This window comes from Numenius arquata, chromosome 1, assembly GCF_964106895.1.
Source record: "Numenius arquata chromosome 1, bNumArq3.hap1.1, whole genome shotgun sequence".
Taxonomy (NCBI): Eukaryota; Metazoa; Chordata; class Aves; order Charadriiformes; family Scolopacidae; genus Numenius; species Numenius arquata.
Genome location: NC_133576.1, coordinates 141,151,739 through 141,173,854, shown reverse-complemented (window position 1 = coordinate 141,173,854; position 22,116 = coordinate 141,151,739). Strand labels below are relative to the sequence as shown.

The 22,116-nt window shown below is 58.4% G+C and overlaps 1 protein-coding gene across 1 annotated transcript; it reads right to left on the bottom strand.

Annotated features, from left to right (window-relative positions):
• Positions 1–229: 229 nt before the first annotated feature.
• Positions 230–20,184, bottom strand: RNF121 (ring finger protein 121). Its single transcript, XM_074148980.1, has 9 exons — positions 20,102–20,184; positions 12,794–12,831; positions 10,944–11,085; positions 9,789–9,943; positions 8,025–8,132; positions 7,333–7,453; positions 3,089–3,222; positions 1,157–1,258; positions 230–648 (listed from the first exon to the last, which is right to left on the bottom strand). The coding sequence occupies exons 1-9, from the start codon at positions 20,156–20,158 to the stop codon at positions 528–530; spliced, it is 978 nt and encodes a 325-aa protein (XP_074005081.1). The 5' UTR covers positions 20,159–20,184; the 3' UTR covers positions 230–527.
• Between the last annotated feature and the right edge of the window lie 1,932 nt (positions 20,185–22,116).

Below are 22,116 nucleotides of genomic sequence, written 5' to 3'. Positions count from 1 at the left end.
GGGGCAGCCGAGGGTCACCCCCGTCCCCTCTTCCAGCAAAGGGACCCCAAAACTGACCCTGCTGCCCCACGTCCCCTCCTGGCCGCCGGCAAAGCCCCTCAGCCCCCTCCCCATCGCCCCCCCCAGGAGGAGATGATGGAGAAGAGCCCCCCAGCCCGGAGCTGGGCACATGGCGGTGGGGGACCTGGGGGGGGGGGGGGGGCAAAGGGGGACAAGCGTCTCTTCCTCTGCCATAGAAAGTTTTAAATACGCTCTTTAAAATCATTGCTTTTTAAAAAAAAGACCCCCGCCCCCCCTCCCCGACTCTCCCAGCCTGAGCGGGAGGGGGGGGTCCCAGGGCAGAGTCCTCCCTCGGCCCTCGACGCCGCGGTCCTTGGAAGGGGGGGGGCCGAGGTCCTGGTGAGGGAGATGACGGAGAAAAGCCAGCGTGTCCCCCGGGGGTGTCCCCTGCCCTGGGAATGGGGCAGGGGGGTGTCGGGGGGGGGCGCCTCCTCTCCTGGCTCCGCGGCTTCCCCAGCGCCGGGCCCTTACTCCAGCCCCAGGATGTAGTTGATGCCCTGGACCAGTCCGATGATCACCGGCTGCCAGGCCACCAGGTACCGCAGCCAGTCCAGCAGCTGCCCGTACATGACGTGGGGCCTCTCCCAGCTGGGCAAGAAGGGGTTAAAGAAAGGTCTGGGGTGCAGGAAGGTGCCCCCCCAGGGAGATTTGGGGGGGGACGACCCGGGCTTCACCATCCCCTGGGACGGACACGACCTGCCTCGGGGCTGGGGCACCCTCGTTCCAAAACCTAGGGCTGGAGTCACCTCCTGCAGCGGTGTGGGGAGGGGGACGGGGGGCAACATGGGGGGCTGAGCCCTCCCACCGCTGGGCAGGAGCCACGGGGGTCAGCCACGAAGGGCTCCATGACATTCTCGCTTCGGTGAAGCCCACCCCGTCCCAGCTCCCCCCCGCCCTTGTGCCCCCTGCTCCGTGCCAGGCCACGTGCCCAGCTCGGGGACAGGTTTTGCAGGGTCCCTGTCACCGCTGCGGGATGGAAGCCCAATGCCAAGGGTGCCAGGCAAGGCCAAGTGGGCCACCAGCAGCTCCCGGGCACGGGCCCCCAGCCCCACCTGCCCTCTCCTCCACTGCAGGGCGCCGGGAGGAGAAAGGATACGGGTTACTGAACATCCTCTTGAGATCCACCTTCTCTTTGCAGTAGGGACACGTCTGCTTCTTCCCGACGATGCACCAGCCCCGGATGCAGAACTCGTGAAACCTGGGGAGCGGCACGTTAAGGGGAACCCGCCTGGGGCTGGAGGAGGAGGAGGAGGAGGAGGTGGTGGGGGGACACACACACGAACGGAGGAAACCATGGAGGTTAAACCAAGTAGCCCCCACGTTGCACAACCCCAGCCCTTCCCTAGAAGGTCTTGTCCCTTTCCAGGAACAGAAGAAGGGGGCTCCCGGTGTGGTGAGATGGACCACGAGGGCTGTGACCATCGCGCCGGCCACCGCTGAGACACAAACCCTTCCCCGAGGGTGCCCGGCTCACCCCGGGGCAGGGTTAGACCCAGACGGGGCAGCGGCTGCAGGGAAGCTCCTCCATCCCAGGGCGAGAAGCGGCAGCAGAGAACCCTCCGGGACGGGTCTGGGGGTGAAACGTCGGGGCTTTGAGCAGCGGGAGGGTTTGTCCATCAAAGGAGAGCTCTGCAAACCCCACCGCGGGCGTCACACACGCCTCCTGGGGAATTCACAGCAGGTTCCAGGAATTTCGGCTCCTTCCCGGCAGGTGGATAACCAGGGTTTGCCCAAGGGCCCCGAGAAATCCTGCGGGAACATGAGGTGGCTCCAGCCCTGCCGGGAAACTGCCACCCAGGAGGGTGTCACCGAGCAAAGGGAAACTCCACCCGGGGGAAACTCGGATGCCAGAGAGCAGCAGCAGGACCTGCTGCCAGTAGGGCTACCTGCCAGCCCTGGGGACTACCAGGAACTCCCACCCCCCCCTCCAAGTGCCACCTGGTGGGTGACACACAGTCACAGCCCCCACAGGGGATTCCTCTGCCGAGCCCAAACCTCGCCCAACACTTTTCCAGCGCTTTCAATTCCAAGCAGCGAGTTCTGCCCGGCCCGACCTTTGCGTGGAGGCCCCCGTGTGGAAACCACCTCCAGCCGGTGGCAAGGGGGGGGGGGACACACGACAGGACATCCCATCCCCAGAGCTGAGTCACGGGCCGAGAAAATCCCCCGCCTTGAGCCACAGAGCCGGGACTTCCAGTTTCAGAGGTGACTGCGCATCCGTCAGCTGATGGGGAGGGATGAGCAATTCCCAGCGTATCGAAACCCCCACCACCACGCGCAACCGGAGGAGTTTTTTGGGGGAAGGAGGAAGCTGCCACCGGAGCGGGGCAGGAGGGAACTGGTTTTTTGAGGGATGCTGTGTTTTTTCCACCCGACAAACCCCCTTCGGAAGCTCTCAGCCACGGCGCTGGGTCTCCGAGGAGGGGACAGGGTTGAGTGTCAGCTGGATTGGGGACGCTTTGTGTCCCTACCTCACCCTTGGAGCCATCAAACAGGTCCCAGATGGGGCAAAGGCAGCTGGAAAACGAGGTGCAGCCCCGTGGACACCCCACCAGAGCTCTGGGAGGGGGAGAAGGAAGAGGAAACGACCCCTTTTTAATGCGCGAGGGGGTGAGTTCAGAATCACATGGGGTTGGAAGGAACCTCTGGAGATCACCCAGTCCAACGCCCTGCCAGAGCAGGTCCACCCACAGCAGGTCCCACAGGAACGTGTCCAGGTGGGTTTTGGATGTCTCCAGAGAAGGAGACTCCACCACCTCTCTGGGCAGCCTCTTCCAGGGCTCTGCCACCCTCACAGGAAAGAAGTTCCTCCTCATGTTGAGGTGGAACTTCTCATGTTCAAGTTTGTGCTGGTTTCACCTCTTTCCATGCTGAGTCAGCTATGACACAGGCAAAGATCATGTGCAAAATCAGCAGAGCAGCTCCCGGGGGTGGTGGGTGGATGGTGGTGTGGTTTGGGGGGGGGGGGGGGATGATGGCATTTCTTCACCCGGGATGGGGGTGGAGGGAAGGCGGAGGAGAAGGATACACGTGGTTGCAGGAGAGGCGGTAGGTGTTCTCGATGATGCCTTCCTCGTTGACGTCCACGAAGATCTGCTGGCCGCAGACGGCGCAGACGCTGTCGGAGAGGTGCTTGGTGGGCATCCCCGAGGCGCTGTAGAACTGAGGGAGGGCAGAGGGAGAGCAGTGACATCAGGGGACACACACACACACACGCATCCTACCCTCACCTCAGCTTTACGCGGGGCTGGGGTCAGCACCCCAGGGGGTCCAACCTCAGCTTTTGGGGCTTAAAAACCTTGTTGTGGGTCCGGCTGCGGGAAAGAACTACGACAGGAGAGGGAACTGCTCGGTGAGGTGGTGGCCTGTCACACCCCACCCACCTCCACACACCAGGGATGACCCCCCTTTGCTCCCCGATGGCTGGGGACAAGAGGAGGACAAGCTGGAGGTCACAGCTTTGACCCAAAGTGACAACCATCGTGCTGTGTCCCAGCACCCCAGGGCCAGGCTGGGAGAGACAGAATCCCAGAGAGTCTCAAGTTGGAAGGGACCCACAAGGACCGTCGACTTCAAGTCCCTGCTCCTCACAGGGCCACCTAAAACCAAAGCATACAACTAAAAGCGCCATCCAGATGGTCCCCAAACTGTGACGGGCTTGGGGTGGTGACCATTTCCCTGGGGAGCCTGGTCCAGGGACCAAGAGACCACCTTCTCGGTGAAGAACCTTTTCCTCAAGTCCAACCTGAACCTCCCCTGACGCAGCTTCATCCCATTTCCTCGTGTCATAGGATGGTCCAGGTTGGAAGGGGACCTTTCAGATCATTGAGTCCAACCATGTGTCCATCTCATCTCACCAGAAAGAGGAGATCAGGACCTCCCCCTCTGCTGCCCCTCGTGAGGAAGGTGCAGACTGGGATGTCACCCCTCAACCTTCTCTTCTCCAGGCTGAAAAAGCCACCTCAGCTGCTCCTCCTACGCCTTGCGCTCAAGACCATCTTGGTCACCCTCTGGACACATCAATAGTTTGATCTCCTTCTACTGAGGCCGCCAAAACACCACACAGACCTCGAGGTGGGGTGTCGAGTGGGACAATCACCCCCTCGACCACCTCGCGATGCTGTGCTTGATGCACCCCAGGACACAGTTGCCCTTCTGGGCTACCAGGGCATGCTGTTGGCTCAAATCCAACTTGCCACCAACCCAAACCCCCAGATCTCTTTCTGTGGGGCTGCTCTCCAGCTCCTCAGCCCCCAATTTACATGTATAACCAGGATTATCCCGTCCCGGGTGGAGAATCTGGGACTTGGGTCTTGTTAAATTCCATAGGGCTGGTGATAGCCCAGCTCTCGGGTCTCTCCAGATCTCTCTACTCTTAAGGTAGCCCACAGCTCCAGGAAAGCTGGGGAGGGACTCTTGATGAGGGAGGGGAGCCATAGGAGGAGGGGGAAGGGTTTGACACTGAAAGAGAGGAGATGGAGATGAGATGTGGGGAAGAACTTCTTTGCTGTGAGGGTGGTGAGAGCCTGGCCCAGGTTGCCCAGAGAAGCTGTGGCTGCCTCATCCCTGGAGGGGCTCAAGGCCAGGTGGGAGGTGTCCCTGGGTGGAACTGGGTGGGCTTTAAGGTCCCTTCCCACCCAAACTGTCCAATTACATCCCATCCTAGACCAGTATCATCAGCAGAACATCCTCCAGCAGAGATCCAGCACAGCTTGACTCCAAGCATTATGACACCAAGCTGTGTGGTGTTGTCGATACACCAGAGGGACGGGATGTCATTCAGAGGGACCTGGACAGGCTGGAGAGGTGGGCCCAGGTGAACCTCATGAGGTTCAACAAAAGCAAGTGCAGGATTCTGCACCTGGGAAGAAACAATCCTCGGTATAAATACAGCCTGGGGGATGAGGTGTTAGAAAGCAGCCCTGAGGAAAGGGACTTGGGGGTGCTGATGGACGAGAAGCTGGACATGAGCAGGCAATGTGCTCTCGCAGCCCAGAAGGCCAATCACATCCTGGGCTGCATCAAAAGAAGTGTTGCCAGCAGATCCAGAGAGGGGATTCTGCCACTTTACTCTGCTCTGGTGAGACCTCACCTGGAGCACTGTGTGCAGGTCTGGAGCCCTCCATATAGAAAGGACATGGACCTGATGGAGCGGGTCCAGAGGAGGGCCACCAAAATGATCAGGGGGCTGGAGCACCTCTGCTATGAGGACAGGCTGAGGGAGCTGGGGTTGTTCAGCCTGGAGAAGAGGAGGCTCCAGGGAGACCTCATAGCGGCCTTCCAGCACCTGAGGGGGGCTACAGGAAGGCTGGGGAGAGTCTGTTTCCAAAGGCTGCAGTGACAGGACGAGGGGTAACGGTTTTAAGTTGGAGAAGGGGAGATTTAGATTGGATATTAGGAAAAAATTCTTTACCATGAGGGTGGTGGAACACTGGAACAGGTTGCCCAGGGAGGTGGTTGAGGCCCCTTCCCTTGAGATATTCAAGGTGAAGCTCGACGAGGCCCTGGGCAACCTGGTCTAGTTGGGGGTGTCCCTGCTGACTGCGGGGAGGTTGGACTAGATGACCTTTGGAGGTCCCTTCTGGCCTGGACCAATCTATGAATCTATGAATCCAATGGAGTCTAGGGCCAGGCCAGGCCCTGGGGGAGCACCTGGGCTACTGCAGGCCCATCCTGGGTTGCCCACCGCCTACCCCGAGCTCTACCAAGGTGTCCCAGTGCGAGTGGAAGGCACTCGTGAGGGGCTGAGGCTCCCCAGTCCCACCAGGCAGCAGCTCCGAGGAGCAGAGGCAGAAAGAGGAAGAGGAGGAAGAGGAAACACGCAAGTCCCTGAAGAGCAGCCACAAAGAAGCAACATGACCTCCTCCACCACTCTGCTAGACCATGTAATTTTTGGAGAAGTGGGGTTTTTTTTGGTACCAGACAAGTGGGCTGCAGATTTTGGGCCACCGCTGCAGATTTCGAGCCACCACTGCAGGCACGTGGGGCCACGTACTCTGCCCACAGGGACAGCACGAGCAGCAGAAGGAAGCCCGTGGGGTGATGTCTTCCCCCGGGAGCTGTGGGTCAGGAGTTAACACAGTCACAGCGTGGTCCCAGAAACAGAAGCATCGGGGATTTTTAAAGGCCCAAAGAGAGAAATATTTCTCAGGAGTTTAGAGGGGCTGAACAGATCCTTCCACTCCTCATTTCTTGTGCTTCTGGGGACAAGGGGACACCCGCAGAGGCTCCAGAATCATGGAATGGTGGAGGTTGGAAGGGACCTCTCAGGTCATGGAGTCCAACCATGAACCCAACACTGACAAACCCACCACTGACCCATGTCCCTCAGCACCACCTCTGCCCGCCTTTGAAATCCCTCCAGGGATGGCGACTCCACCACTGCCCTGGGCAGCCTCTGCCAAGGCTTCACAACCCTTTCCAGGAAGAAATTCTTCCCAAGCTCCATCCTCAGCCTCCCCTGGTGACACTTGAGGCCATTTCTTCTTGTCCCATGGCCTGTTCCTTGGGAGAAGAGACCGACCCCCCCTGGCTACACCCTCCTTTCAGCGAGTTGTGGAGAGTGAGAAGGTCTCCCCTCAGCCTCCTTTTCTCCAGGCTGAACACCCCCAGCAAACAATCCCTTGCTTTTAAGGAAGGATCTCGGAGCAGCTCCGACACCTAAGAAACCCCCCAGAGGGAGCCCAGCAAGAAGAGCAGCATCTTCAGGGGGTCCTTCCTGAAGGGGGGAATTTGATCATAGAATCATGGATGGTTAGAGTTGGAAGGGACCTTAAAGATCATCCAGTTCCAACCCCCCTGCTATGGGCAGGGACACCTCCCACCAGACCAGGTTGCTCCAAGCCCCATCCAGCCTGGCCTTGAACCCCTTCAGGGATGGGGCAGCCACAACTTCCCTGGGCAACCTGTTCCAGTGCCTCACTGCCCTCACAGGAAAGAATTTCCTCCTAATATCTCATCTAAATCTCCCCTCTTCCAATTTAAAACCGTTACCCCTTGTCCTGTCACTCCATCTCCTGACAAAGAGTCCCTCTCCGGCTCTCCTGGAGGCTCCCTTCAGATATTGGAAGGCTGCTCTGAGGTCTCCCCGGAGCCTTCTCTTCTCCAGGCTGAACAACCCCAGCTGGATGGATTTTCCCCTTTAGGGGAAGCAAAAGCTACTGCTGCAGCCCAGAGGTTCCAGCCCCCCGCCCCCCCCCCCCCGCCGTAACAGGGCAGGAGCCCTTTCTTGGGAGGGGGGGGACATGGGGGGGTGGCACGGCCTTAACTCACCCCGATGGTGGAGGCCATGTAGTCGGCGCACATCTCGGCGAAGTCCCGCTCCAGCACCCCGTAGTAAAGCCCGTAGAAGAGGAGGGAGATGCCGAAGTCCATGGCGTCTTCTGGTTTGATTCTGCGACAAGAGGAGCCCCAACGACCTCAAGAGCTTTCCTCAAGAAGCAGGGTTTGAAGGGAGACGTGGGGGGAGGAGGGGGGGGGGGGGGTTTACACCCTCACCAGCCTCTCCCCAACTCCCTCGGGTCCCAGACCGGCTCCCAGTAAGCCCCCAGTTAACACTTCCACCTCTCTGCAGGCAGGCCCTTGGCAGGTCTTCTCGTCATTCTAGAGAAGGATTCAACTTCTCTATAAACACCAAGATGGCTTGGGTTGGGGTCCTCTGCTGCCACCCTGCTTGTCACAGGGGTGACATTTATCAGGGTAGCGAAGAAACCCCCCCTCCCCCCAGGCTGGACACACACGGAGCTGGAAGGAGGGTTCCCAGTGACCTTAACCAGCATCTTCTCCCCCGTGATCCTCCCAGCAGGGAGAGGACACCCCAAGAGTCTCTTTGGCCCCATTAATCCCATCGCTAAGACAACTGGTTTTATTCCAGAGTCACAGCCAAAGCCTTATTTCACGGGGGGGGGTGGGGTGGGGTCTTAGGGCCCCTGCCCCGCGAGTGGGCACCAAAAAGAGCCACTCACCTGAATAATAAATTAAGACCAAAGAGTGTGAACATCACAGCCATGTACCCCACGATCCCGGTGGCGTAGCTGATCTTGTATATTAGTAGAAACCATTTATAGACCAGCCTGGAAAGAATCAGAAGGAGAATTGAACGGCTTCGCGTTTCCCCCGAACGAAACTGCCCCAAGAACCTCAAAGAGTTTTGCGTTTAAAACCCGGAGGGTGTTTGCAGACGCTTCACCCCCCCCCAGGATTGGGCAAGAGAGCTTTAAATTCCCAATTCAGGCTACAGATCCGCTCCCAACACAGGCAAGAGAGCTTTAAATTCCCAATTTAGGCTACAGATCCACTGCCACCATGGGAAACAGAGCTTTAAATTCCTAATTTAGGCTACAAGAATGCTCCAACCACGGGAAGAGAGCTTTAAATTCCTAATTAAAGCCACAGATCCACTGCCACCATGGGCAAGAGAGCTTTAAATTCCTAATTCGAGCAGCAGATCCACTCCCACCATGGGAAGAGAACTTTAAATTCCTAATTCCAGCTACAGATCCACTGCCACCATGGGAAGAGAGCTTTAAAATCCTAATTAAGCTACAGATCCCCTGCCACCACGGGAAGCAGAACTTTGAATTCCTAATTCCAGCTACAGATTCGCTCCCACCATGGGCAAGAGAGCTTTAAATTCCTAATTCCAGCTATAGATCTGGCCCCACCATGGGAAACAGAGCTATAAAATCCCAATTCAGGCTACAGATCCACTGCCACCATGGAAAGAGAGCTTTAAATTCCCAATGTAGGCTACAGATCCTCCCCCACCATGGGAAACAGAGCTTTAAATTCCTAATTCAAGCTACAGATTCACTCCCACCATGGGCAAGAGAGCTTTAAATTCCCAATTCAAGCTATAGATCTGCTCCCACTGTGGGAAACAGAGCTTTAAATTCCCAATTTAGGCTACAGATCCACCCCCACCATGGGACACAGAGCTTTAAATTCCTAATTTAGGCTACAAGAATGCTCCAACCATGGGAAGAGAGCTTTAAATTCCTAATTAAAGCCACAGATCCACTGCCACCATGGGCAAGAGAACTTTAAATTCCTAATTCCAGCTACAGATCCACTGCCACCATGGGAAACAGAGCTTTAAATTCCTAATTCCAGCTACAGATCCGCTCCCACCATGGGCAAGAGAGCTTTAAATTCCTAATTCAAGCCACAGATCTGGTCCCACCATGAGAAACCGAGCTTTAAATTCCCAATTCAGGCTACAGATCCACTGCCACCATGAGAAACAGAGCTTTAAATTCCTAATTCCAGCTATACATCTGTTCCCATCACCGGAAACAGAGCTTTAAATTCCCAATTCAAGCTATAGATCCACTCCCACCATGGGAAACAGAGCTTTAAATTCCCAATTCAGGCTACAGATCCACTGCCACCATGGGAAACAGAGCTTTAAATTCCTAATTCCAGCTACAGATCCACTGCCACCATGGGCCACTCAAGGTTTTAACTTCCAAACTAGAAACCTTGGGACGTGCCAAGGCCGCAAACAAGCGTGTCCCACACCGGGAATGCCCTGGGTGAGGTCACCAGCCACTTGGGTACCGGTTGCCAGCTGTTAGAGCTTCCCACCGAGGACCCAGGGCTTGCACACCCCCGGGGTGCAAAGGTTCAAGATAATTATCTGCGTCAGGGAAACCAGAAAGAGCTTCTTGTAAGTGTTCCCCTGGGACGGAGGTGTTTTCCCCCTAGAAACACACCCGTGTAGTACAAACCTGGGTGTTGTCTGTACGAGAGGTTTTCGGGTTGCCCTGAAGGTGACAAAAGCTGTGACGGCGGAGAAGAGCACCCAGATTACCAGGAACCGCCACCAGTAGAGCTTGATGGTAAAATACAGAGGCACCACCCACATCTGGAAGAGGGTCACCATCTACAGGAACAGAGGAAAAGCATTTGAAAGCTGGGGTTTTGGCTCAGAAAAAACCCTGCTCCCGCCTGCACCAAAGAGCCTTGAAGAACAGCAGGAACCACGGGAGGTTGGGTCCGTGGCACCCAGAGAACAAGCTCGGAGCCCGACTGGAGGAGACGGAGGCAGCAGCCGGGGGGATGTCTGGCAAAAAAAAAAAAAAAAAAAAGGCCTAAAGTTGGAGGGAGAACGCAGAGGAAACAACCTCCAGAGGGAGGTACAGGAGGTTTTCCACCTAATTAATTGGGATAAAGAGGCTGTATAAACCTTAATTGTCCCTAACGCTGCAACCACAGACGCCTCAGGCGGGTATTAAACAAGGAGACGGGCGCAGCAGAAGGTTTTAGACTCGTCTCTGCCCCGCGGCCCGTTGCCAAAAGGGCTCTAGGGCAAGCTCCTGCCGCAGGGGAAAGGGGTAAACAGGTTGGGTTTAAAGTCCGTGGGGGATTACAGGTATTGCCCGGAAAAGTTAATTACGGTAAGGAAGTCAGAGCGAGGTTGGTTGGGGTGAAATAAAAGTCCCCGACGAGCCGGTGGCATCGGCAGGTCCACTCAGCAGAGCCAAGATCTGCTTGTCCCATCGCTTGGTATCAAAGCACCACATAAAACCGAGTTAACGGGATTTATATACTTATAAAATCATAGAATCATAGAATTATCTAGGTTGGAAGGGACCTTTAAGAACATCTAGTCCAACCATCAACCATCAACCCTTTAAGATTATCTAGTCCAACCACCAACCATCAACAATCAAAAATAATCACTTATAGCAGGAACTTAACGCCTCCAGGCGCATCCATCCTCATCCCTCGCTAGAATCCCTAAAATTGGGAGGAATTGGGAAGAACTGGGGTATCTCAACCCTAGACAAGAGGAGAAAAACGGGACCACACTTCTCATCGGCTAAAGGAGGGCATCACTTCAGCCTCGGGGAGCGAAGGGCCACACAGGGGAGGACACTTACGTTGTAGGAGCGAGGGTGCCTCTGTTTCCACTGAACCAGCAGGAGCTGGGCCACCACCAGCGTGGCGATGAGGATGAGGACCATCTCGGCGTGCATGGCCTCGTGGCCGCGGTGCTTGGCGTGCATCCGGGCGTGCTCCACCCTGCAACCACGGGGAAAAGGGAGGGGGATGAAGAGCATGCCGTGGGCAACCAGGTGGAAAGCCTTGGAGAAATTCAGGTGGATGATGGCCAAGGGCCAGGTCCTGCCCTTGGGTCACACCAACCCCAGGGACACTCCAGGCTGGGGGAAGAGTGGCTGGAGCTGCCCCACGGAAAAGGACCTTGGGGGTGTTGGTCGACAGGGGCTGAATGTGAGCCAGCAGCGTGCCCAGGTGGCCAAGGAAGCCACCAGCATTCCTTTATCAGGAACAGTGTGACCAGCAGGACTGGGGCGGTGACCATCCCCCTGGACTGGACACTAGGGAGACTCCATCTTGAGGGCTGGGTCCAGTTTTGGGCCCCTCTAGGACAGGAAAGACCTTAAGGGGCTGGAGCGTGTCCAGAGAAGGGCAACGGAGCTGGTGAGGGGTCTGGAGCACAAGGAGAAGGGTCTGGAGAACTTCTGAGGGAGCTGGGGGTGTTCAGCCTGGAGAAAAGGAGGCTGAGGAGAGACCTTCTCGCTCTCTCCAACTCCCTGAAAGGAGGGAATTCTATGATTCTAACAACACGGTGGGGCTGACAAACCTAAGGTCACCAGGAGCATCATGGAGACGGGTGCTATGTTGAAATCCAGAGGGTAACAGACAAAAGGCTTAGAATTATAGAATCATGGAATAGTTTGGGTGGGAAGAGACCTTAAAGACCGCCCAGTCCCACCCCCTGCCCTGGGCAGGGACACCTCCCACCACACCAGGTTGCTCCAAGCCCCCTCCAACCTGGCCTTGAACCCCTCCAGGGATGGGGCAGCCACAGCTTCTCTGGGCAACCTGGGCCAGGGTCTCAATCCATCCATCCATCTCCTCATCCATCCATCTCCTCATCCATCCATTTCTTCCCCAGATCTCATCTCCATCTCCCCTCTTTCAGTGTTAAACCCTTCCCCCTCCTCCTAGGGCTCCCCTCCCTCATCAAGAGTCCCTCCGCAGCTTTCCTGGAGCCCCCCCCTTTAGGGACTGGAAGGGGCTCCAAGGTCTCCCCGGACACAGCTGGACACAGAGCTTCAGGTGGGGTCTCCCCAGAGCAAAGCAGAGGGTTTCTCTGAGATGACCTGGTCTAGCAAGGCTGGATGGGAAGGGGAGGGGGGGCCCACAATCCACAGCCAGCAAACCCCCCAGGCCCCAGCCAATCGCTCCTCTCTGCCCTGAGCAGCCCCGTTTACATCCCAGAACAAGCCATTTCCAGGCTGATGCTCTACAGCCACCTGGGGTTTCTTTGCACCTTGTGCTGTTTGACCAAAAACCAAGGCAGAATTAAGACCCGAAACACCCGTATCTCTCACTCGGTGCAAGTTACAGGGGAAAAAAAGAAGTCTAAACCCAAGAAATATTCCAAATTCTCTGATCTTTAGAAGCCCTCTATAAATTAACACTGAGAGAAGGCCGGTCTTACTGCGCTTTTCAACCAGTGTCCGCCTGAATTTGGTTTGGCCAAGGGAAAAAGAGGAATATCCAGGAAGAGGTTTTAAAAGTAAAAAGCATTAATATGTCTTTTTAAGACGGTTGGTAGCTCCCCGGAACAAATAACGCTGCGCAGGGAAGGCTGATCCATTCCTCTCCCGCCGTGAATAAGGGCTGAGCTGCCCGTAGCCGCGGCGAGGAGGAGGAGCTCGCCCAGGCTGTGGGCACCATCTCACCTCCCAACACAACTCACCTCCATCTCTCCTCTGGGGACAAATGCGAAAGGTCCACCTGGGGAGAGAGAAAAAAAACAACACCAAAATAAAGAGTAGGGTCACCCAGAGCAGTTGCCCACAGGAACGTGTCCAGGAGGGGTTTGAACGTCTCCAGAGAAGGAGACTCCACCACCTCTCTGGGCAGCCTCTTCCAGGGCTCTGCCACCCCCACAGGAAAGTTTTCCTTATTTTCCGCATCCCAGTTTGTGCCCGTTGCCCCTCATCCTGTCCCCGAGCACCACTGAGAAGAGTCTGGCCCCATCCTCTTGCCCCCACTGCCCTTTAGCTCTTGCTCAGCATCCATGAGGTCCCCTCTCAGTCTGCTCTTCTCCAGCTGAACAGCCCCAGGTCCCTCAGCCTTTCCTCAGCAGAGAGATGCTCCAGTCCCTCATCATCCTCGCAGCCTCCGCTGGACTCTCTCCAGCAGTTCCCTGTCCTTCTGGAACTGGGGGAACAGAACTCCAAAATCCCACCAGGCTGGGCTTTGAAATCCCTCCAGGGATGGGGACTCCACCACTGCCCTGGGCAGCCTCTGCCAAGGCTTCACAACCCTTTCCAGGAAGAAATTGTTCCCAGTCTCCGTCCTCAACCTCCCCTGGGGCAACTTGAGGCTGTTTCCTCTTGTCCCATGGCCTGTTCCTTGGGAGAAGAGACCGACCCCCCCTGGCTACACCCTCCTTTCAGGGAGTTGGAGAGAGCGAGAAGGTCTCCCCTCAGCCTCCTTTTCTCCAGGCTGAACACCCCCAGCTCCCTCAGAAGTTCTCCAGACCCTTCTCCTTGTGCTCCAGACCCCTCACCAGATCCGTTGCCCTTCTCTGGACATGCTCCAGCCCCTCACCAGGGGTCTCCAGGAGGCAGTTGGACTGGGAAGGGGTGTGGGCACCTTCCACACCACGTTTCAGCTCTCTCTTGGAGCTTTGTATCTTCACACAAGAGCTGAAGATTCCTCCAGCACCGTCCACGTCCCTGCCTGGGCAGCACTTGCCCCAGGGCCACCACAAATCCCGACACACAGCGCTGGGGACACAAACGAAATGTCACAGCTCTGGCTTCTCATCACCTTTCCGTGGCGAGACACAAACCCGGATAAAACCTACTGGGGCTGGGCACACAAACACCCAGCTTACAAAGCCCCTCCAGCATGGCCAAGGGGCTGAGATGGCACTTGCCTCGGTTGCCATCTCTCTCCCCCAGCAGAGCCACAGCCCCGAATGACCCACACTCAACGCTGCCCAGCAAAAAGCCACAGAGTTGTAAGAAAAGAAACCGAAAACGAGTCACGTGGAGGACTTTGTTATCGTGTTCTCCTGCACCGTGTACAAAGGAACGACCTCCACCTTGTCCGGGTCTCCCGGGTTCAGAGCTGCCAGCTCAGCTTCAACCTTTACCCCTGGGCTCTCCCAGGGACAGCAGCCAGCCTCGGTGGCCTGGTGTCACAGAATCACTGAATGATATGAGGTTGGCAGGGACCTCTGGAGATCATCTAGTCCAACCCCCTGCCAGAGCAGGTCCACCCACAGCAGGTTGGACAGGAGCGTGTCCCGGCGGGGTTTGAATGTCTCCAGAGAAGGAGACTCCACCACCTCTCTGGGCAGCCTCTTCCAGGGCTCTGCCACCCTCAAAGTGAAGAAGTTCCTCCTCATGTTGAGATGGAACTTCTTGTGCTCAAGTTTGTGCCCGTTCCCTCTTGTCCTGTCACTGGGCCCCACTGGAAAAAGACTGGCCCCATCCTCCTGACACCCACCCTTTAAGTATTTAGAGGCGTTGATCAGATCCCCCCTCAGCCTTCTCTTCTCCAGACTAAACAGACCCAAGTCCCTCAGCCTTTCCTCGTTAAGAGAGATGCTCCAGTCCCTCAGCATCTTTGTAGCCCTCTGCTGTACCCTCTCCAGCAGTTCCCTGTCCTTCTGGAACTGGGGAGCCCAGAACTGGTCCCAGTGCTCCAGCTGTGGCCTCCCCAGGGCAGAGCAGAGGGGGAGGATGACCTCCCTCCACCTGCTGGCCACACTCTTCCTGATGCCCCCCAGGATGCTATTGGCCTTCTTGGCCACCAGGACACATTGGTGGCTCATGGTCATCCTGTTGTCCACCAGGACTCCCAGGTTTTTCTCCTCAGAGCTGCTCTCCAGCAGGCCACCCCCAACCTGTTCTGGTGCAGGGGGTTATTCCACCCTACACTTGCCCTTGGTGTTGTGCCACCACCGCCGGTGACACACGGCAGGTCATAGAATCATAGACTTGTCCAGGTTGGAAGGGCCCTTTCAGATCATCAAGTCCAACCATCGACCCAGCGCTGACAAACCCACCACGTCTGCCCAGCTTTTTTAATACCCTCGGGGTATTAATTAGGGTATTTCTCTCTCGGGGCTGTTCCCCAAAGGGGTGTCTCGCAGCCAGCATCCCTCCAGGGCACCCAATTTCCGCCTCGTTTCCTCCGCGGCGCCTAATTAAACCCCCGGGAGGTGATTGAGGCAAGGGAAAAGCGGGCGGCAGCAATGCCTCTGCCTGCTGGGCTGCACCCCCAGAGCGACGCCGGCGAGAGATTCCCTCCCTGGGGCCTCCGAGAAGCTCTTCAGGGTTTAGATGTAAAATGTAGAGCTGTGAAAATCCCCGTTGGAGCTCGCTGGGAGGTGGAGGAGACGGCAACGATCTGGGATCTCCGAGAAGCGCTCTCGTGTCGCCTGAATTCCCTGAGGAGTTCCGTTCCCAAAGCATCCGCAGCCGCATTCGTGCAGGAGCTGCTTTTCCCTTCCAAAAAAGTCGGCTGCACAATTCCGAGTCAGAACAACTGCTCCGAGAAATAGTCAAAAATAAAAGCCAATCCTTTAAAAATGTTCCCCAGCTGGAGAAGCTGCCAAACCCCAAGTCTCGGTGAGTTCTCCCAGGCTCCGGGAAGTCACCCGGGGGCTCCCGCTGCCCGGAGACCCCCAGTTCTCCCCAGCTCCATCCCAGTCCAAGCTGGACAAGGACATTTTACAAGCACAGGGAGTCCAGCTCCTTCAAAATCATGGAATCATGGAGGGGTTTGGGTTGAAATGGACCTTAGAGACCATCTAGTCCAAGCCCTGCCGTGGGCAGGGACATCTTCAATGACCTCAGGTTGCTCAAAGCCCCGTCCAACCTGGCCTTGGACATCAATTAGACATCAATATAGCGATTAGACATCAATATAGCGATTATTTTTCCCCCAATACAGTGATTTCTGGTCGCTCCTCTGCGCCAGCAACCTCTGCATCCACATCAGACCTCTCAGCCTCTTGCCTTCAACATCTTCCCCAAATAATCCAAACCCTTCTCAGCCCCAAATCCTGATGGCATTTCCCCCCTCCCCCCCCCAAAAAAAAAGGGATTCTCACCTCCGTGTCCTCGCAGGTGCAGGAATATCCCCAGCCTTGGACACAATTCCCCCCTCAATTAGAGCTTCACCAGATTCCCCAGAGCTTAAAGATCCTGAAATAACTTTATTAAGGGGGGGTGGGGGAACGGGACACATTCGGAGGGATCTGATGACTCTCAGAGGGGACTTGGCAGAGCAGCCGCCCCCACGCCGGACCTTCTCCTTAACCCCTTCTCGGTCCGCACCCTCTCTCGCCAAATAAATATCAGTTTAATTCTAAAAATGAACAGCCCTGGGAAACCTAAGGGCCAGAAACGGCGCCCGGATGCGCCTGCTGTCGCCGTCACGCGTTCGCTCTGTTTCCAGTTTGGGTTTTTAACATTTTCACACCCATTTTTTGGGTCCCTCTCTATCCCCCTCGGCTGGGCCGAACGGTCTCTGCTCCTAAATCTCCCAGGATTTACCAGACCAGAGAGGAAGAGGGGTTGGAGAAGAAGCAGAAGGATGAAGAAGATGCTCTACCCAGCTTTGAGCAGCAACCCATTCCCGCTGCAGCCTCCTCCAACCAGTGCCACCAGTGCCACCAGCACAGGACCCACTCCGTGGGACCAACCAGAGCTCTCAGAACAACCTTTTTTTTTTTAAACATAAGGAATTATAGATGATATATTCTTCTCTGTAACTCCTGAACCACTCAAAAACCCCAACCTGGGAGGGCTGGGGACTGGGAGGAACTGGATCTCCGTGACTAAAATCTCACTCTCTCCTCAGACGTGGCACCGTGGCCTTCGGAAGAAACTGGTGCCGCTCCCCAGTCGTCCCCAAAGCCACCACAAACCTGCGAGCCCCATCACCAGGACGGTCAAGAGAACGACCTCTCCATAGGAAAACGCAAGGGTCTGTGGTTATTTATAATAAAAAAAGCCATAAATGCCTGGGGTTTTGTGGTCCAGCAGTAGCAGGGAGACAGGAGGATCCCCAAGGACACCTACCACCTGCCCGGCTGTAATCTCCTTACACTCTAAATCCGGGCAGGAGGGAAGGAGAACGTCTCCAGGATGGAGAATAAGCAGCTGCTGGTTCCAGTTCCAAGGCAGGGACCGGCCCCCAGCTCGTGCCGGGAAGCTCCGCGAGATTTTGGCCACACAAAACCACCGGCACCCAGTATCTCCTACGCACAGGGCCAGGCAGAGGCACAAGAATTGAGGATTTGGGAAGCCTTGGGACCTGGTTTCACCTTCCCCACAGCCCCACCAGCAGCATTTCCTTCGCATCAGCCACCAGGAACAACCTGAAACGAGTGGGAGATAAACCTGGAGGGCACTGAGGCGGCTTTTGAAGAGGCAAGGTCTTTGGTGACAGCCTGAGGAACTTGTGGAACCTCAAATCCTCATTTCTTCCGCTCGTGGAAGAGCGCAATGACAACCAGGGGGGAGCAGAAAGGCCCCCCCCACCCCCGAGTTAAAAATACATTGATAATTGCAACAGCCAGAGCCAAAGCCATGCAAGACCCAGGGTTTATCCCACCCGCGAGCCCCCAGGGGAAGGTAAAACCCCTGTCCCATCTCCAGCCCCCGCCGTTAGCGGTTCGTTAACGATGTGGAATCACCAAAAACCGGTGGGTTTTGGCGGATGGCGGAATTGCACGGGGATGAGCTGGTGGCACCTCCGCATGGGCTGCCTCCTCGCGACGCCCTCTCAGCCAGCCCCAAAAACGCTCTCCTGCCGGACTTAAAAACCAGGTATTTCACTTCTGAGCTTCACAGACTTCAGATCTTTCAAGTTTTTTTTTATAGGGAAAAGGTTTTCCCGTCTCCTGCCGGCACCGAATTAAGGCGCCCAGGAGCGCAACAGTTTGCTGTTTGCTCATTAACGTGCTTTAAGTCTCATTTATCGGGACGGAAGAGGCTGAGAGGAGGAGGCCGGGCTCGCTCGCTCAGCTCGGACAGCCTGGTTCTTCAAAGCCTGGCTGGAAAAAAAAAAAAACACCTCCCTGGCCCAAAAAAAAAGCCACCAGCAAACGTCTTAAAATACAACAAGAGCCACCGGTTGGTGGTTTAAGGCGCCCGCTCACCAGATTTGAGGCTGAATCCCCCTGTCACCCCACCGGACCCGCTCCCCACCTCGTCCCTGCCACCAAACCTCCCACAGACAACCTGAGGCACCGGAGAGTTTTTACGCCAAATCACTAATTCTTGAGGAAAAGCGTTGAAAATCCTTCCCCGACTCCACCACTTCCCCGTGTGCTGCTGCTCTGTGGCAGAAGGTGACGGGGACACGGGACGGCGGCACACACCGCGCTCCGGTTGTACGGCACCAAGCGAGTCCCTGGATCCCAATTCCAGCTTTCCTGGCAGATTTTATTTTCCCCAGATTTGTCGTTTTTCATCTGCAGGAACATCCGGAACGCCAGCGCGGGAACAGCGGGAACTGCGATTAAATCCCTCCGCCTCCCAGGGCTTCAATTCCCCCAAGAGTAACGAGGGCGACTAATTATCTCAAAGGTGACAAGCAGAAACCGCTGCCGGGAGGGAACGTTGCCGGCGTCCGAGGGCGCCTCGAGGAGCCCCACGTGCTCCCCGTATCCCCCAAAACGTGAATCCTGCCCCAGGATCCTCCAGGAGCGAATTTTAGGCAGGGAATGAATGAAGAGCAGAGGGTGCCCAAGGGCCCAGCAGGTTTTTTTAGGGCCCCCTTTTGGCCGCAGCAGCTCTGGGGACCCCCAAATCAGGCGTTTTGGCCACTCCAGGGATGCAAAGTCCCTTGTGGGGGATTGTCCCCAAGCCCCACAGCGTGTCTCGGCCCCCACGTCCCAAATCACCGCCTCCTCACGCAGATCCCAGGCTGCTCCTGAGCCCCCCCCCTCATCCTCCTCCCCCCTGCTCCCCACCAGGCAATTCTTCCCTCCGCGTCCAGCCCCTCGCCCCTGGCTGAGCCCCCCCCCCCCAGTGACCTCCTCTCACCCTTCTGAGACCCACAGGGACCCCACATCCCCCCAAAAGGGCCCTTCTCCCAGACCCCCTGCAGCTCATCGGGGAGAGCCTGAAGGGCCCCTAACCCAGAGCCCCCCCACGTCCTCCTAACCCTGTGGAGCTTCAGAAGCTCCCAGTACCCTCCTGCTCCCGTGACCCCCTGCCCCAGGGACCCCCAATGTCCCTCTGCCCCAGGGACCTTCAGAAGCTTCCCAGTGTCCCCCTGCCCACCTCCCCCTAAACCAGCAGAGCTTCAGAAGCTCCCAGTGCCCCCCTGCCCACCTCCCCCTAAACCAGCAGAGCTTCAGAAGCTCCCAGTGCCCCCCTGCCCCACTGACCCCCAGTCCCCTCCTGCCCCAAGCACCTTCAGAAGCAGCCCCTGCCCCAGAGCTCCCCAATGTCCCCCTGCCCCAAGGGATCTTCAGAAGCTTTCCAGTACCCTCCTACCCCACAGACCCCCAGTGCTTCCCTAACCTAGAGACCCCCTCATGTCCCCCTAATCCAGCCAAGCTTCAGAAGTTCCCAGGGCCCTCCTGCCCCAGGGACCCCCCTAATGTCCCCCTGCCCCAGGATGTCCTCAAAGTCCCCCTGCCCCAGGGACCCCCTGAATGTTCCCCTGCCCCAGGGACCCCCCTAATGTCCCCCTGCCCCAGGATGTCCTCAAAGTCTCCCTGCCCTAGGGACCCCCGAATGTCCTCCGGCCCCAGGGACCACCCAATAACCCCCTGCCCCAGGGAATTCCCCCCACCCCAGGGACACCCAGTAGCCTCGGACCCCTCAGCGCACTCCCCCACCCCGGCCCAGGCCCCCCCAGGCCCCGAGCCTGCCCCCGTCCCCCGCCACCGAGCCCCCCACAGCCCCCCCGGCAGGGCCCAGCCCTCCCTCCGGCACCCCCCGCCCCACAGCCGCCCTGTCCCTTCCCCTCCCCGGGGTCCCCGGCCCGCGCCGCCCCCCGGAGCCCCCCGGTCCCCCGCTACCTCCTCCACATCGCGGTCGACGGGGCCGCCAACCTCCACTTCCAGCACCGCCGCCATCTTACCCCCCCTCCCCCCCCCCCCCGGTCCCCAGCGGCCAGCTCCTTCCGCCACCCTCCGCCAATCACCGGCCGCGCCACCGTCCCTCCGGCCAATCGCTGGGGGCGGTGCTGCCCCGACGGCCAATCAGAAGAGAGAAGGGGCGGGACCAGCCGTCAGGGGCAGAAGGAAGAGGCGAGCTGTCACTCCCAGGGATTATCTGCCATTTCCAATCCCGGAGCGGGACGCACAGTCCCTACCGGTGGGTCCGGTCACGCTGGACTCCTCGCACCGTGGGGGCTACAAGTCTTAAAGCTTTCAGACCGCCGTCTCCCCCCCGTCCCCCCACTCAACTCTTCCCGCTGCCCCCTCCCGCTTTTTGGCAGGGAGCGCACATGGCAGACGGTCCCTTAGCGCCCTCTGCGCGGGGCCGTGACGCGGCGCTGCCGGAGGACTACGTGTCCCATCATGCACCGCGGCGGAGGTCCCCCCTGGCCTGGGCCTGGGCCTGGGCCTGAACCGGGGGTCGGGGCCTGAACCGGGGTCCGAGGGCCGGGCCTGGGGCCTGGAGTCGGGCCTGGGACCGGGAACGGGGCGGCTGGAGCCAGGAGGGAAGGGGCGGGGGAGCGGTGAGAGGGTTGGGGGTCAGAGGTCACGCGTGACGCGGTTTGGGCGGGAGATTCAGGCGGCGGCGGCGGGATCGGTGCGGGGTCGGGGAAAGAGAGGGGCTGTGGGGCCAATGGGGGGCACTGGGGAAGGTGAATGGGGTGGGGGGGTTGTGGGGAGGGGCAGTGGGGCAAATTGGGGGGAGGTTGGAGGGGCAGGGCTGAGTGGCTGGAAGGGACTGGGAGGGGAATGGGGGGCTGTGGGGCAGGGTTGGGGGCCACTGGGGGGTGAATGGGGTGTGGGGCTGGGGGGAGAGGGTCGGGGGGGGCTGTGAAGTTCCTAGGGGCCTGTGGGGCAGGGCTGGGGGGCACTGGAGGGTGAATGGGGGGCAGGGTTAGGGGTACTGGGGGGTCAATGGGGTAAGAGAAGAGGAGCTGGGAGGGGAATGGGGAGCTGTGGGGCAGGGCTGGGGGGTGAATGGGGTGAGGGGAGAGGAACTGGGAGGGGAATGGGGGGCACTGGGGGGTGAAGGGGGTGTGGGGCTGGGGGGAGAGGGTCGGGGGGGCTATGGGGGGCTGTGGGGCAGGACTGGGGGGTGAATGGGGTGAGGGGAGAGGGGCTGGGGGGTGAATGGGGGGCTGTGGGGCAGGGTTGGGGGGCACTGGGGGGTCAATGGGGTAAGGGGAGAGGAGCTGGGAGGGACTGTGAGGGGAATGAGGAGCTGTGGGGCAGGGCTGGGGGGCACTGGGGAGTGAATGGGGTGTGGGGCTGGGGGGAAAGGGTTGGGGGGGCTATGAGGTGAATGGGGGGCTGTGGGGCAGGGTGGGGGGGCACTGGGAGGTGAATGGGGAGAGGGGCTATGAGGTAAATGGGGGACACTGGGGGGTGGATGGGGCTGGGAGGGGAATGGGGGCTGTGGGGCAGGGCTGTGGGGTGCTGTGGGGTGAATGGGCTGTGGGGCTGGGGGGAGAGGGGCTGGATGGGCTGGGGGGGGCACTGGGGTCACTGAGTGGGGCTGGGGGGGGTTGTGGGCTGGATGTGGATGGCACTGGGGTGGTGGAATGGGGCTGGGGGGGGTTGTGGGGTGAGTTTGGGACTGGGGGGGGGAGCTGTGGAAAAACAGGGGTGGGGGGGTTACTGGGGGGCTCCGGGGTGACGGAGTGGTTGTGAGATGGGGCTGGGGGGGGGGACGGACTTGTGGGGTGAGGCTGGGGTCAATGGGGACTAACGGAGTGGCCCCACTGCCCCCCAGCTTTGAAAGTGGGGGGGCTGTGCTGCAGCTGGGGGGTGGGGGGGAGGGGGAGGGGGGGGCTGGGGCCGGCTCTTCCCCACCGGGGTGGGGGGCCCGATCCCCCCATGGACCTGCCCCTTCT

Coding starts and splice junctions, on each gene's coding strand:
- RNF121 (XM_074148980.1), bottom strand. CDS start 20,158: ATGGCGGCGGTGCTGGAAGTGGAGGTTGGCGGCCCCGTCGACCGCGAT. Junction 12,832..20,101: donor TCGACCGCGATGTGGAGGAG/GTAGCGGGGGAC, acceptor CTCTCTCCCCAG/GTGGACCTTTCGCATTTGTC. Junction 9,944..10,943: donor GGCACCCTCGCTCCTACAAC/GTAAGTGTCCTC, acceptor CTGTTCCTGTAG/ATGGTGACCCTCTTCCAGAT.